Source organism: Empidonax traillii, unplaced genomic scaffold, assembly GCF_003031625.1.
Source record: "Empidonax traillii isolate 1590-97213 ecotype Southwest subspecies unplaced genomic scaffold, ASM303162v1 scaffold457:size789790, whole genome shotgun sequence".
In the NCBI taxonomy this organism is placed as follows: domain Eukaryota; kingdom Metazoa; phylum Chordata; class Aves; order Passeriformes; family Tyrannidae; genus Empidonax; species Empidonax traillii.
The window spans coordinates 234,691-246,763 of record NW_020955650.1 but is presented as its reverse complement, the minus strand read 5'-3'; the positions used below and the strand labels follow the sequence as shown (position 1 = coordinate 246,763).

At 43.6% G+C, this 12,073-nt stretch overlaps 1 protein-coding gene across 1 annotated transcript in view; it reads right to left on the bottom strand.

Annotated features, from left to right (window-relative positions):
• Positions 1-955: 955 nt before the first annotated feature.
• Positions 956-12,073, bottom strand: part of SYNE2 (spectrin repeat containing nuclear envelope protein 2) — a 177,849-nt gene continuing 166,731 nt past the window's right edge. Inside the window, exons 108-118 of the mRNA XM_027895343.1 lie at positions 11,627-11,909; positions 11,202-11,270; positions 10,255-10,391; positions 9,207-9,330; positions 7,710-7,921; positions 5,053-5,253; positions 4,561-4,689; positions 3,879-4,067; positions 3,134-3,223; positions 2,869-2,915; positions 956-2,085 (exon numbers count right to left, since the gene is read on the bottom strand). Coding sequence (XP_027751144.1) covers positions 1,860-2,085; positions 2,869-2,915; positions 3,134-3,223; positions 3,879-4,067; positions 4,561-4,689; positions 5,053-5,253; positions 7,710-7,921; positions 9,207-9,330; positions 10,255-10,391; positions 11,202-11,270; positions 11,627-11,909 — 1,707 coding nt within the window. The 3' untranslated portion in view covers positions 956-1,859. The remainder of the gene's footprint in view (positions 2,086-2,868; positions 2,916-3,133; positions 3,224-3,878; positions 4,068-4,560; positions 4,690-5,052; positions 5,254-7,709; positions 7,922-9,206; positions 9,331-10,254; positions 10,392-11,201; positions 11,271-11,626; positions 11,910-12,073) is intronic.

Here is a 12,073-nt window from a genome sequence, read left to right as displayed (position 1 = left end):
AGGAACTGAATATCATGTCAGCAACTGACTATTAGCTCTTGGCAGAAAGGTTTGCATGGGCATTTGTGACAACCTGGCAATGCAATAATGGTTTAGAGTTGGATGACTTCTACAGAGACAGAAACTTAAATGAGCTCCATCTGAAAGTACTTGCTTTGAAAAGATCAAATAATGATGGCAGAGGGAGAGAGGAGAGCCTGTGTGAGGGGTGGGGAGGATCCATCATTTACCTTGGATACAGCACTAGTGTGAGAGCTGGGAAATTGGTACCTTGGAGCACAAGTCTGGCACCTCAACACAGCTGTATGAGTTTAGTTTAATATCCTGGAAATCAACCAGGGTGGGTTTGCCACCAGGGCTGGGAAAAACCTGTTGGTTTGGTCTTTCTCTGAACATCAGAACAACAAAGCAGATTCAAAAATGCCCCTGCCAGAAGATGGGGAATCGGCAACCACCAGTGGAGACGGGTGTAGAAAGGGTGGGAGAATTCCCACGGGCTAATCACAGATGTCATTTTCTCTGGGTAAGCATTACATAAACTGGCTAATTCCTGGGTGATTTTCACTGCAACCAAACACAAAAAGCATTCATCCAAAGCCCTTATACCACACTGAGCTCTCTTCAACCTGCACTTCCCCTTCTCCAGCACTGCCATAACTCCCAGTACAGAAAACCAGTTCCAGTTCAGCATTTCAAACTAGTAATAAGTGTTAGTTGGTTCAGCTTCATATTCTTCCAGGAAATCACCAACAATTGCAAAGGAAAGGATCTGAGCCACCAAACACAGGCTCCACTTGTGGATTTGTAATGCCTTGCTCTGATAAGCAAGAGAGTGGTGGTGCTTCTCCCAGCACTGCTCCATTAGCAGGCTAAGTCGACTCACACAGGAGGGGAAGGGTCAGCACTGCTGGAACATAAAGCTGTTCCCCCCACCAGACACACCCACAGTCCTGCAGACATTGGCAGAAGTTTAATGACAGTACTCAAACTGTACAACTGAGGAGCAGCGGCAATGCTGACTGTACACAGTGTTTCTCCAGCCACTGCCCAAGTGTCAGTCTCATTTCGAAAACAAAGCTTATAAAAATGCACAATTCTCTCTGAAATACTGTACACTATTCAGCAGGTTAAAAACTGAAAAAATTCTTTCATTAAAAAAGTCATTACACTATTTGTATACATCAGGGATAGTCTACATAATCATGTTCATCTAGAAAATATGTGCATTATAAACCATTTCCATGCAATGCAGCAATTTCTTATTTCAAAAGTGGTATAAAAAGACAACACAGCAGTCCTAACCACTACAACACTTTATGTCAAACAAAACAAATGTGCATCGTGTTATTGACTGTGTTAGGTGAACAAAATACAGTAACAAAGATTCAAAAATATGTAATTTCTTTTTTGTTGTTTCCACAAAGTGACTACAGTACCAAAAGATACAGGTAACGTGAAGTGTGTGCAGTAATCATGTTAAGCCAAGTCCCTCTTCAGCTGCTTGTCTGTCATGCTAACCCAAGACAGACTGCTATGTTTAAGATTACTGTGATGCCGTTTCTGCATCTAATAACTCCGTATTCAAACACCTTGCAAGCTTAAGAGCACTGCCCCTAACAAAATAGTGTATCTATTGCACCCAAGTAGAAAGTGTGCTGCTTACAGTTTAAAAATCTATAGAAAAAAACCCCAAAAAGTCTGTTTTCCGTACAAAAATGCTGAAGTTTCGTCAAGATATACATTTTGAGATGTGAAATTCGCTGCTTGATTGATGCTGGCAGCATGGGAAAAAAAAAAAAAAAAAAGCACCTCTCAGAGTGTTTTGGTGTGAGTGAGTGAGTGAGTGAGTGAGGGTGAGTTCAGGTGGGGGGAGGCCCGTTGGTGTAGCGCAGCATGGGGTAGAAGGAGCGGGCGAAGTTGTTTGCCTGGGTGCAGCTGTAATCCTCCTCAGAAGATGGGATCATGCAAGCCAGGAGCAAAAGCAGCAGGAAGAACAACTGGAGAGGTAAAGCTGCTCGTAACACTCGGTAGAAGAAGGAGGGAGAGCGAGGGCTGGTTTGCGCGGCTTGGGGGTGGCTTTCACTCCTGAAAAGGAGAAGAAAGGAAAAACAGGCACTTTAGAATTTGAGTCCTCTCCAGGGTCCACACGACCCTTCTGAGATGCAGGGCTGTGCATCTACAGGAGAACAGAAGACATTAAACACTTTTAACTGTAATTTGGAAGCGTGCAGGACTGCTCAATGGCAAGCCAGCTGCTGGTTTGGGTTTCCTGTCCTTGCTGCTGAAGAAGAAACATTTACTTGCAATAGCTTAGAGCAGTGAGTTTTTACCCTATTTTCAGATGCAAACTTAACTTCTCCCAGGAGGCAAACAAACCACTCCAAATAGGTGGTGAACTACGAAGGAAAGAACCATTCACACTGATGAGGCTCTTGTCTGCCTTGGCATTACTGAGATCTGAGTCCCAAATGCACTGGGGGTTTAAGTTCTCCCTTTATCCCGCATGGTCTGTTTGTCCTAAGTAGCTCTCAGTGGGCAAATCTCTTTTTTCAGGTATGCAGGTGGAATGAAAGGAGGATTAAAACCTAAAATATCCCCCATTTGGCACGAAATAGTATTTTCTCAAAAATAAAGACAAGCCAAGGCTGCACAATCACTGCAGAGCTCCTGGAGCAGGAGTGCTGAAGGGATCCATTCACCAAGGTGCAGCCCGGAGAGGGGAGGCAGAGGAGACGCTCCAGGGAGGCAGAAATCCCCTCCACCCGTGTGTCAGCCTGTGAGGAACAGCTGCCCAGGTTTGTGCTGGCACTCAGCTCATCTCTGCCATATTCACTATCCTTCAAGTTACAGGTGAATATAAAATGATACCTTGTGCTGCTGCCGTTTCTGCCATCAGCAGTTCTCCTTGCCACAATCTGTTGGGAGAAACAGCTTTTAGTATTCAGCTTTCAGAAACTACAATGAATTTATCTTTCTCAGAAGAGACAGCTGTAGGCTTTAAAGCCTGGCTGTAAATGCTGTAATAAGGTACATGGATCTAAAAGGTAAAATGATTACACTTGAGGAATTTCTGCATTAAATCTGTCAAAATATGCTATATGCTGATAGCAAAATATTAGAAAAATATACTTGCCTTCTTCACAGCAGGGCTGGATTTCTCTGCTTCTGGATTATAGTCTGCTGAGTCCAAGTCCTCTGGAACTAGCAGGAATGTTTTTGTATCCTAAAAGATAAGGACACTTTCCTCTTTAAAATGCACATTCAAAATAACAACAAATGAAGTGTTAAGAGCCACCTTTCACTGCCTCTGTAGGTGCACAGCCCACTGCCCCTTCCCATGTAAATAACCATTGGTGAACTGATGCTCCAGTTCTCTGGCATAAAGAAATGTTTTATTATGCCCAGCCCAAGGAATTACAAAGGAACACGTGTATAAAGGTATTAACTTGAAAATATCTCTATCTGACAGCTCTCAGGGTAAGCAACCCTTTGCTATGAACCACAAGCCCTGTGTGTTCATCACACACTCCCAGCCTGATACTTGGTCTGGATCACAGAAACTGAAGTTGGAAGGGACTTCAGGAAGCTCAGCTACTTCAATCTCTTGCTCAAAGCCAGAGACCTGACCAAAAGCCTCACTGAAAGCTTTATCCTCTCTGCTCTTCAAACCCCTCAAGGGTGGAAGCAGCACAACCTGCCTGAGCAATCTCTTACTGAAGTTTTTCCTACAGCCACCAGACTTAACTGTTCTTTTTTCAGCTTTTGAAGGTGGAAGAACTTAAGTTTTAAGTCAGCCTTTTACAAATACCTTTACTCTTAGTACGTTATTACTTTTCATTAAGGAAGATCCAGGAGCAAGTTTTTAAATTCTGACTCACCAGATTTCCTTGTATTGTTTTTAAGTCATGAGAGACTTGTTCAATAAGCTGTTTCAGTTTTGTTCCAATTACATGGACCTTCTCTTCCTCTTCAATGTAGTCACCATCTGATTTAAGCAGCAGGTAAGCAGTGAGTTCTTGAAGGGAGTTTACATTAAGCTGTTGCTCCAGCAGCTCTTTCTCCAGTTGCTTAGAATAAACAAACAAACAAAAACCAGTACAACAGACTGTAAGCCTCAACTTTAAAGATGTTGTCACAAAAGGAAGAATTCTGAAGGCTTTAAAGAACAACTCAACCTGCCTGAGAATCCACACTACATAGGAATGGCTATTACAGCTACATAGGAAAAGAAGATCTCTTGAAGAGACTGGTTGTACCTCCTTGAAAACATTTAAAAATAGTTCTAGCAGTGGGTAAGTCATATAGAGAACACATTAAATTTTGGAAGTCTTACTCCAGCATAAAGACTGTTCATAAGCAACTTAATTATGATGTGTAATGGAAAAATTGCCCCATATAAGCAATATCTTGGTCCATTTCAGAAACATCCACATGCTGACTACAACAGGTTCAAGGACAGACTGCAGGCATCTTGAGACATGAACATCCTGCTCTTATTTTGTGATGACAGCTACTGACTCAGTGGAAGAGCTGAGGTGCTGCAGTTAAGACCACACTTACCATTAGCTCCTTTTGGCATTCCAATGTTGTATTGAGGTCAGCATTTGGATCTGTGACTTGTGCCTCATTCCTTCGGCTCTCAGCACTTGCTAACCATAGGATTAGTTTCTGGCTCTGGTCGTGGAAGTCCTAGAGAAACAAAAGATTTGCACATAAGAGAAAAAACACCTTTGTAGGCTTTGCCTTCAAACAAAATGCCCAGCCCAGTTAGAAAGTCACCATAAAATTCACCATTAGGGAGGCTACAGGATAGGTTTCTAAACTATTCCACCTATGTAATAAAAGGATATTTATTATCCAGGTGAAAGATACTTTTACCAAACCCTTTAAACCCAACAGAGTCAACTTTATAAGAAAACAAAGTGTCTTGGACTGTGAGTGGCTGTTCCACTGATGCGCAGGAATTACCCACCTGCCCTCTTCCCCTTATCCACCCCCCACAGTAGCATCCCAAAGAGAGTTGTCCCTTGTAAGCTGGCACGTGGGATGCACCTGGCAGTTCAGTAAGGCTTGTTGTAAACCTTTCCTCCAGCTGTCCAGTGCACGAGTTGCCTTCTCCCAGTGCAAGTTCACTTTCCGGAGCCTGTTCTGAAGCTCCTTGAACTCAGTGCTATCCGCCTTCTGGAATTCCTTGCTGCTCAGGTTAGCAGAAAGCAACACTGCTTTGTAGTTATCAAATGCTTTAAGCACGTCCTGGCAGAAAAAAGAGGATTAGGAACGTTCATGAATGTTGAAAAACACGTTGTTTATTTACAATACAACTGTGCACTCAGAAGAATCACAGGTATGGGGGAAAGCTGTTTGAACCTGGTGGCTTTTCAATACTGCTAAGAAACACATTAAGGTAGGAGGCCTGCTTTATGTTTTGTTGTTTTTTTTTTTTTTTAAAGCCAAAACCTTCACTTTGAAAAAAATTAATCTGTCTGGGCTTGTGCTTCTTCCTAAGTCACAGGCATTATGGCTTAATCCACATCTGCCCTTCATTACTCTGAGCTGCCTCTTTCCCTGACACTTGGACATGTATTCCCATAGGTCATCACAGGGTATTTCCTCTTAATTTATAAAGGTTTTGGCACCTCAGAATCCTAGAATAATGCTGAAGGGGACATCTGGAGGTCTGTACTCCATCCTCCTGCTCCAAGTAGGGCCAACTTCAAACTCAGCAGGCTGCTCAGGGCCTCATCTGGTCAAATTTTGAGTATCTTGCAGGATGGAGATTCCTTGTCCCATCTGGGCCCCTGGTCCCACACCAGGCCTCAACATTGTGAGAAATTCTTTTTCTTCTCTCTATCAGAATTTCTGTCAGCCCATTTCTCTGACTCGTGGAGGTCCCCCCAAAAAGCAGTCCTGCCCGTTTCCCTCCTCTCTCTTAGAATTGCAGGGGAAATAATATGGAATTTGCAAAGTCCTGGCTGTATCATCTAATCACCTTTATGTTAGGGTAGAGCCTGTATTTCTGAAGGTTTTGAATGCTGAACAATACCCCACACCCTCAGGTTTACAGTTTGAATCAAGGGTACTCAGTCTTTTTCAAGTTGCTCTTGCAGTAGGAAAATAAGAGCTGCAGGATGAATCCTGCAAAGCACACAGCTCACACTGCTTCTCTTAGCAGCCTTTCTAACAAGAGTGTCAATCCAGATATTCTCAAGATCTACATCCCACTTGCTGAAAACTGCTTGTCTAAATCACATTTTACCCAACAAAGAATCTCGTCTCCCTCCTCCAAGCAACAATTTATTTTTTTAAAAAATAACAGACAAAGCAAATGGTCCCTCACAGACTCCTGAACACCAGCAAACCAGTCTGCAGGCAGACTGGCCTTATCCTTATCCAGGGCAATTGGGATGTCCTGACATCTCATGGAATTCACCTCTTAGAGTCTGCTTGCTCTTTTAGACACCCCTGTAAAGCCAAGCTGTCTGAAAAGGGGATTTACAGCCAGCTGGACTCCTCTTAAGCAGATGCAGGAGAGAGAAGTGAAGCTCTGCTCCCTGCAGAGGTCACACACCCAACACCAGGCTGAAGGAGAGCATGACCCTCCACCCAAGAGGCACCACCAAACCTTTCCTAGCACTTGGTGCCTAAGCCAGATTGGCTGATGGAATCAGTCTTACTGGAGTGCATTTATTCTCCCTGGCCTATGGACTACTCCAGGACACACAGGCTTAAGCATACTTAAGCAGGGTGTTTTGTGTGTGAGCATCATCCCAAGTGTGATGCCAAACTGACCAGTAACCTCAGGATTTGGGTGGCTCCAGAGCAGGCTACTGGCAGAAAGGTGAGCACAGAAGGATCTTGCACTTCCACAGCTCAGGAACACTCAGCTCTCTCAGGGTTCAACCTGAGGCATTTTGTTACCCCAGTCCCAGGGACCAGCACTTACATGTGCCCTGGTGACCTGCTGGTTCAACCTGCAGACCTGATGTAGCCCTGGTTTATGGAAGATGAGTCATAGGAGGCAACATATTATAACCACACATGCTGTCAAATGCTCCTGTTATTGTTTCGCTAACTGCTCTATTACTTGGCTGAAGATCAGCAGAGACTGAATTTATTTTGTTTCTTGTTTATAACTGATACATTCTATCCAAGGAGAAATCTGCTTTTGCCTAACAAAAAACTGCATATTTTAAAAGGATCAATCTTTCAACTATTGGGCAAAGGTGCTATTTAGAGCTAACAGTTTTTGCAAACACCATATTGCTAAAACCCACAGCTTTAGAGCAGATCTTTCTCAGCCTCCCTGTTGGAGCTATGCCTTTAATTCAATTTAAAAAAAAAAATCAGCCTAGACTTTGCAGCCTGTTGACCTGGCTAATTTTCAGTCTGTTTCTGGATTGCATAGAGGAACATGGCACAAGGAAAAGATGTTGGTATCACTCTGCAGGAAAACAAAGGGAGAGGGTTTTATTTCAGCCTGACTGCCTGCTGTACCCAGGCCTACTGTCTGCAAATCTCTGCAGATGAAGACAGAAACACCTTACCTAACAACCCTCTTTAGTCCTATCAGCTGAGAGAATTCAGTTTCCCTGTGCCACTGGCACATTCCTATTGGCATCTGTGCTGCCCAACAGATCCCAGGAGCACAAACGCAGTGATAAAGAGCATCAGCATCTTGAAATCCCACTTCTCAGTAGGCCATAACTTACTTTCAACTTCTTGACCCTTTGTTCCAATGCCTGCATGCTCGTTGGAGTTTTCCCTTTTTGCAGCTCTTCCAGCTCTTCCTCGGTTTTATCAAGCCAAGCAGAGATGTCGCTGAGATCTGAGTCCAGCTGCTGCCACTGCTGCAATTTCTGTTTCATCCTAAGTTTATTTCTGAGGTCTTGAGCTTGGATGAGCTCCCACCTATCAATAATGCCTGCAAATCATAGAATAAGATACATGTAAATCTTCAGTGATGTGCAGAGTGTGTAAAACTGATGCAAAAAGTAAATTATTCTCAAATCTACTCAAGGCCAAATAATTGCTGTCATGTATTACTGTTATCCAGACACATTTTTCTCTTGAGGTTCTGCAGCCTGTTAAGTTTCATGTTACTGGTCAAGTTATCCACACACCAATGCCACAAAGGATTTGAATCACATTAATGCACTTGGATGAGCAGAGAAAAATCTAAGGAGATGGAATTCAGTGAGGGCAGCTGTGATTTGGTGGACATCAAAATTCATCATGGGACAGATATTAGGAAGGAATTCTTTACTCTGAAGGTGGTGAGGCACTTGGAAAAGTTGCCAAGAGGAGTTGTGGCTGCCCCATCCCTGGAAGTGTCGAAGGCCAGGCTGAATGGGGCTCTGACCAACCTTGTCTAGTGGAAGGTGTCCCTGGCATGGCAGAGGGTGTGGATCCAGATGACCTTTAAGGTCTCTTCCAACCCAAACCATTCTATGGTTCTGTGTTTCATCAATTCAGTGGAGATGCCACCTCTGCAATCACTAACAATATTTCTGGAAGCACATCCAAGCCCTCCTCAGAGCTTTTCCTATTTATCCCATGTATAGGCCACAACCCTGGGCCATCTGTGAGACCAGAGACACAAACAAAGTGAGCTGGTGCATGGAGCTGCAGCATCTGTACCGCAGCTCGCTTTTGTGACTGCAGTACAACGTGTTACTACAATCTCAAGCACCTGAAACCAGGAACGAGGTCCTAAAAGGTTAAGAACCAGCTTGCTGGTCTATTTGGACAAAAGGACCACAGTGAAGACAGGGAAGAAGAGAATATATTACCAGCTTTGGCAAAACATTTCTGCAAATGGGTGCTGTAGCATCTCGTTATATGGAGTACCAATAGCTCAACATAGCAATCTTATTTTAGACAGACACACTTCTTCGTTTTGAAATCTGATTAAGAGTCTCTAATCAGTATCACACAAAAGTGAAATTGTTCCCATTCATTACAACTAGCAAAGAGATAGAAGCATATTATGAGAGAAAAGTCTTAATTCTGGCAGAAAATGTAAAAGCTTAGAACAGCACACGTGGGTTGGACAGAACTGGGTGAGAAGGCAGCTCAGTGAAACTTGGCAAAAGACATTAATTTAGATGATAGCAGTTTATTTTGATTTTGTTCCCAAGGCAAATGTGCTGCGTTTGTGTCCCCACAGTCAGAGGACAAACACCCCAGCCCCAAAGCCATCCCCATACCTGACTGCTTCTCTGCTGCTGCTATGTTCATGAGCTCTTGGTCATCTTGGGGTTCTTCATCACTCATACTAGCAGAGGGAGTTTTCTCTTTGCTGCTGCTGCTTGCAGAGCTGAGCTGCTTCACCTGGAAGGACATTTTGGAGGGTGAGCCCTGCAGGTTAACAAGTTGTCAAAGGTTAAACTTAGTTTGTATTACTTTGGGGTGGCTGGGCTGCTGGAGCTCTTGCATGTCACATTTAGCACTAGGCTTCTGTGTCTCTACTAACAGGTGACAGGGGCTCTCTGTGCCTCTCCAGTAAACAAGCACACTCCATAGTGGTGCTAATTATTGCAAGACTGGACATGGTAAATTAATTCCTTTTGCACTGCGTGGTACCAGACAATGTACATTTGCTGACACTCTCTGTTGGATTCTGGGTCTTGGCAATATTGACTCTAAGGCTCCAAGAGTGGATTAATGATGACAAAAGCAGCCAGATACCAGTACCATCCTGTCTGGAAGAGTGCTGACAATCAGTCCACCTCCACTGAGGCTGGCAGCTGCTGGCAAAGCCATGGCTGGCAAACAGCCACCAAGGCTGAGGTACCCATGAACAATAAGCCATTCTGGCATATTTTTTAGTGCCTAGAAGATTAAATGGTGTGTTGCATGCTAGAAAAGGACCCTTCAAATCTGTCTGCTTAGGAAAGGAAGATCTGTCAGTAAGTAGCAAGAGAGGGTATTCACACTCTTTCCTCTGTGGGGGTTAAATTCTCCTAGACTTGTCCTGTGACAATTGAGGAAGGAAGTTCCTCTGGACACTGACTCTGACAGGAGCCCAACGTGATAGTTCTGCATTGCTTTAAAGAAGCTTTTCTAACAAGTGGATAGAGACTCTCACTGGTTACCTGAGCCACCAGAAATAATGTCTAAGTTTGCATTAAGGGAACATAATCCCCCATAGCTAATCTTTTCCTTGATGCTGGAGAAGGGAGGAGGATGGAGTTACACAGAACAACAAGCAGACTGTGTGGAACAGGTTCAGTGCTCACAGAGCCTCCAACTCACATAGTCTGGCTTATAGGGAGTGCTTGTCTCTGGACCAGACAATACATTTCCAACCATCTCTGCCTGGTTATATCTGTGTTTCCTGCAGACTGGGCTACCTGGAGAATGCCAAGGATGAGCTTCTGAAACAGACTTTCCTGCAAGAAATAAAAACAAAACCATACACCGTGAGTGCAAAATGCCATCTCCACGAGGAAGCTGTTGCTTTGTTTAAAGTTAGAAAAGCGCTTTGAATAAAATGGCATCAAGTTATGGCATAAAAATGACAGTTTTGCAGCTTTCCTTGCAAAGCATGCACATTTGCAAAACATCAACAGTGTTTCAAAGGTAATGAGATGAGAGCCATGCAGTTATGGGACATTCTGTTTTCTTCTGGAAAATGCTTGAATACAGGTATGAGTAGTCAAAAAAAAAAAAAAAACAAAAGAAAAAGGCTGCACCGTGGTTTTGGAAAGTTTGCATCCCAACAATACCATCACACATCTGCAATGCATGTCAGTAGGTACAAGTATAGACATGTCCTGAACTGGAGAATGTGTGTTCTGGATTTAACAGACAGGACACACACGGCTCTGTCATGCACCACAAAAAGTACTTGCAGAGTTGGAGCTGCTGCCTTCAGTAATTACGCAACCAAAATTAGAAACGACCAAAAAAGTGATACTACCCAGAGCAAACCACCGAGAAAGTACCAGAAGACTTTGGATCATTGCAACGAAATGCACGTTAACCACCTTGGCATTTACCAGGCAAAATCTAAATGGTGTGTTCTGGACTGCTTTGTAATGTACATGTGGATACTGCAGCGTCAGAACACCATGACAGGATGAGACATGGTGTCCACACAAGGCAGGAAGTCAGACATTACGTATGAGAGAGGTTGAGGAATATAGCGTGCAGCACAGGGAGATTGCCATGTTCAGACACATGCATTAGCAGGTGCCTACCAGAAGATGCTTTCAAAGTTTTTGTGGTCATTTTAAGATATGCCTCAGGGTTTTCAGTGATTTCTACATCTGAAAAAAGAATAATGTCATTTTCCTCACTATTCAATATTTTCCAACTATTAAAAGCAACTGAAACAATCAGGGACAGCAAAGACAAAGAACAAAATAAGTGGTTGGTACTATTTTCAAACATTCTGAAAAAGTAACGTTTCTAAAAACCTGATGTTCCTGAAGACAAAAGCTTGGTTTAGACAATACCATTCCCTTCATCAAGAGATCTAAAAGATGAGACTGCTCACATCTATTAATGGTACTTGAAAACCAACCAACCATGTGGGAGCAAGACTTCAATCCCCCTCCCTTCCCACAGAGGGACATCCTGCAGTTGTCCACGTCAAACCAAACTGCTGGACGTTGGTTCTCACCTGACAGAGCACTGTAGTATGTGGCTTCTTCATCATCTTCATGAGAGGAAGACCCTCCCACATCACCTGTGTGATCCCACTCAAGTGGGATGGAGTCAACGCTGACAGGGGTTTCACAGCCGGATCTCTCGTGGCCTTGAGTGGGGGGCACAAGGTGGCAAAGGGACTGTGCTGATGAAGGCCCCTCGCTGATGGCCTTCTTATGCCAGGGATCGTTCTGGATTTCTCTGGAGTCTTCTTGATCTGTCTCATTTTCAGAGTTATCTTTTTCATCATCCAATCCCTACAAATAAGTAACAATTATTGCATGTTAGTGAGATTTACAAGAGATCCACACTGCTTAATGAGCTAATGGTTGAGCCACACAGGATGGTTTTGTGGTCAGCTGCAGCAATCAAAGACCACGTGCCTAAAATTAAAGGAGACATCATCTCTGCCTTCTCCTCT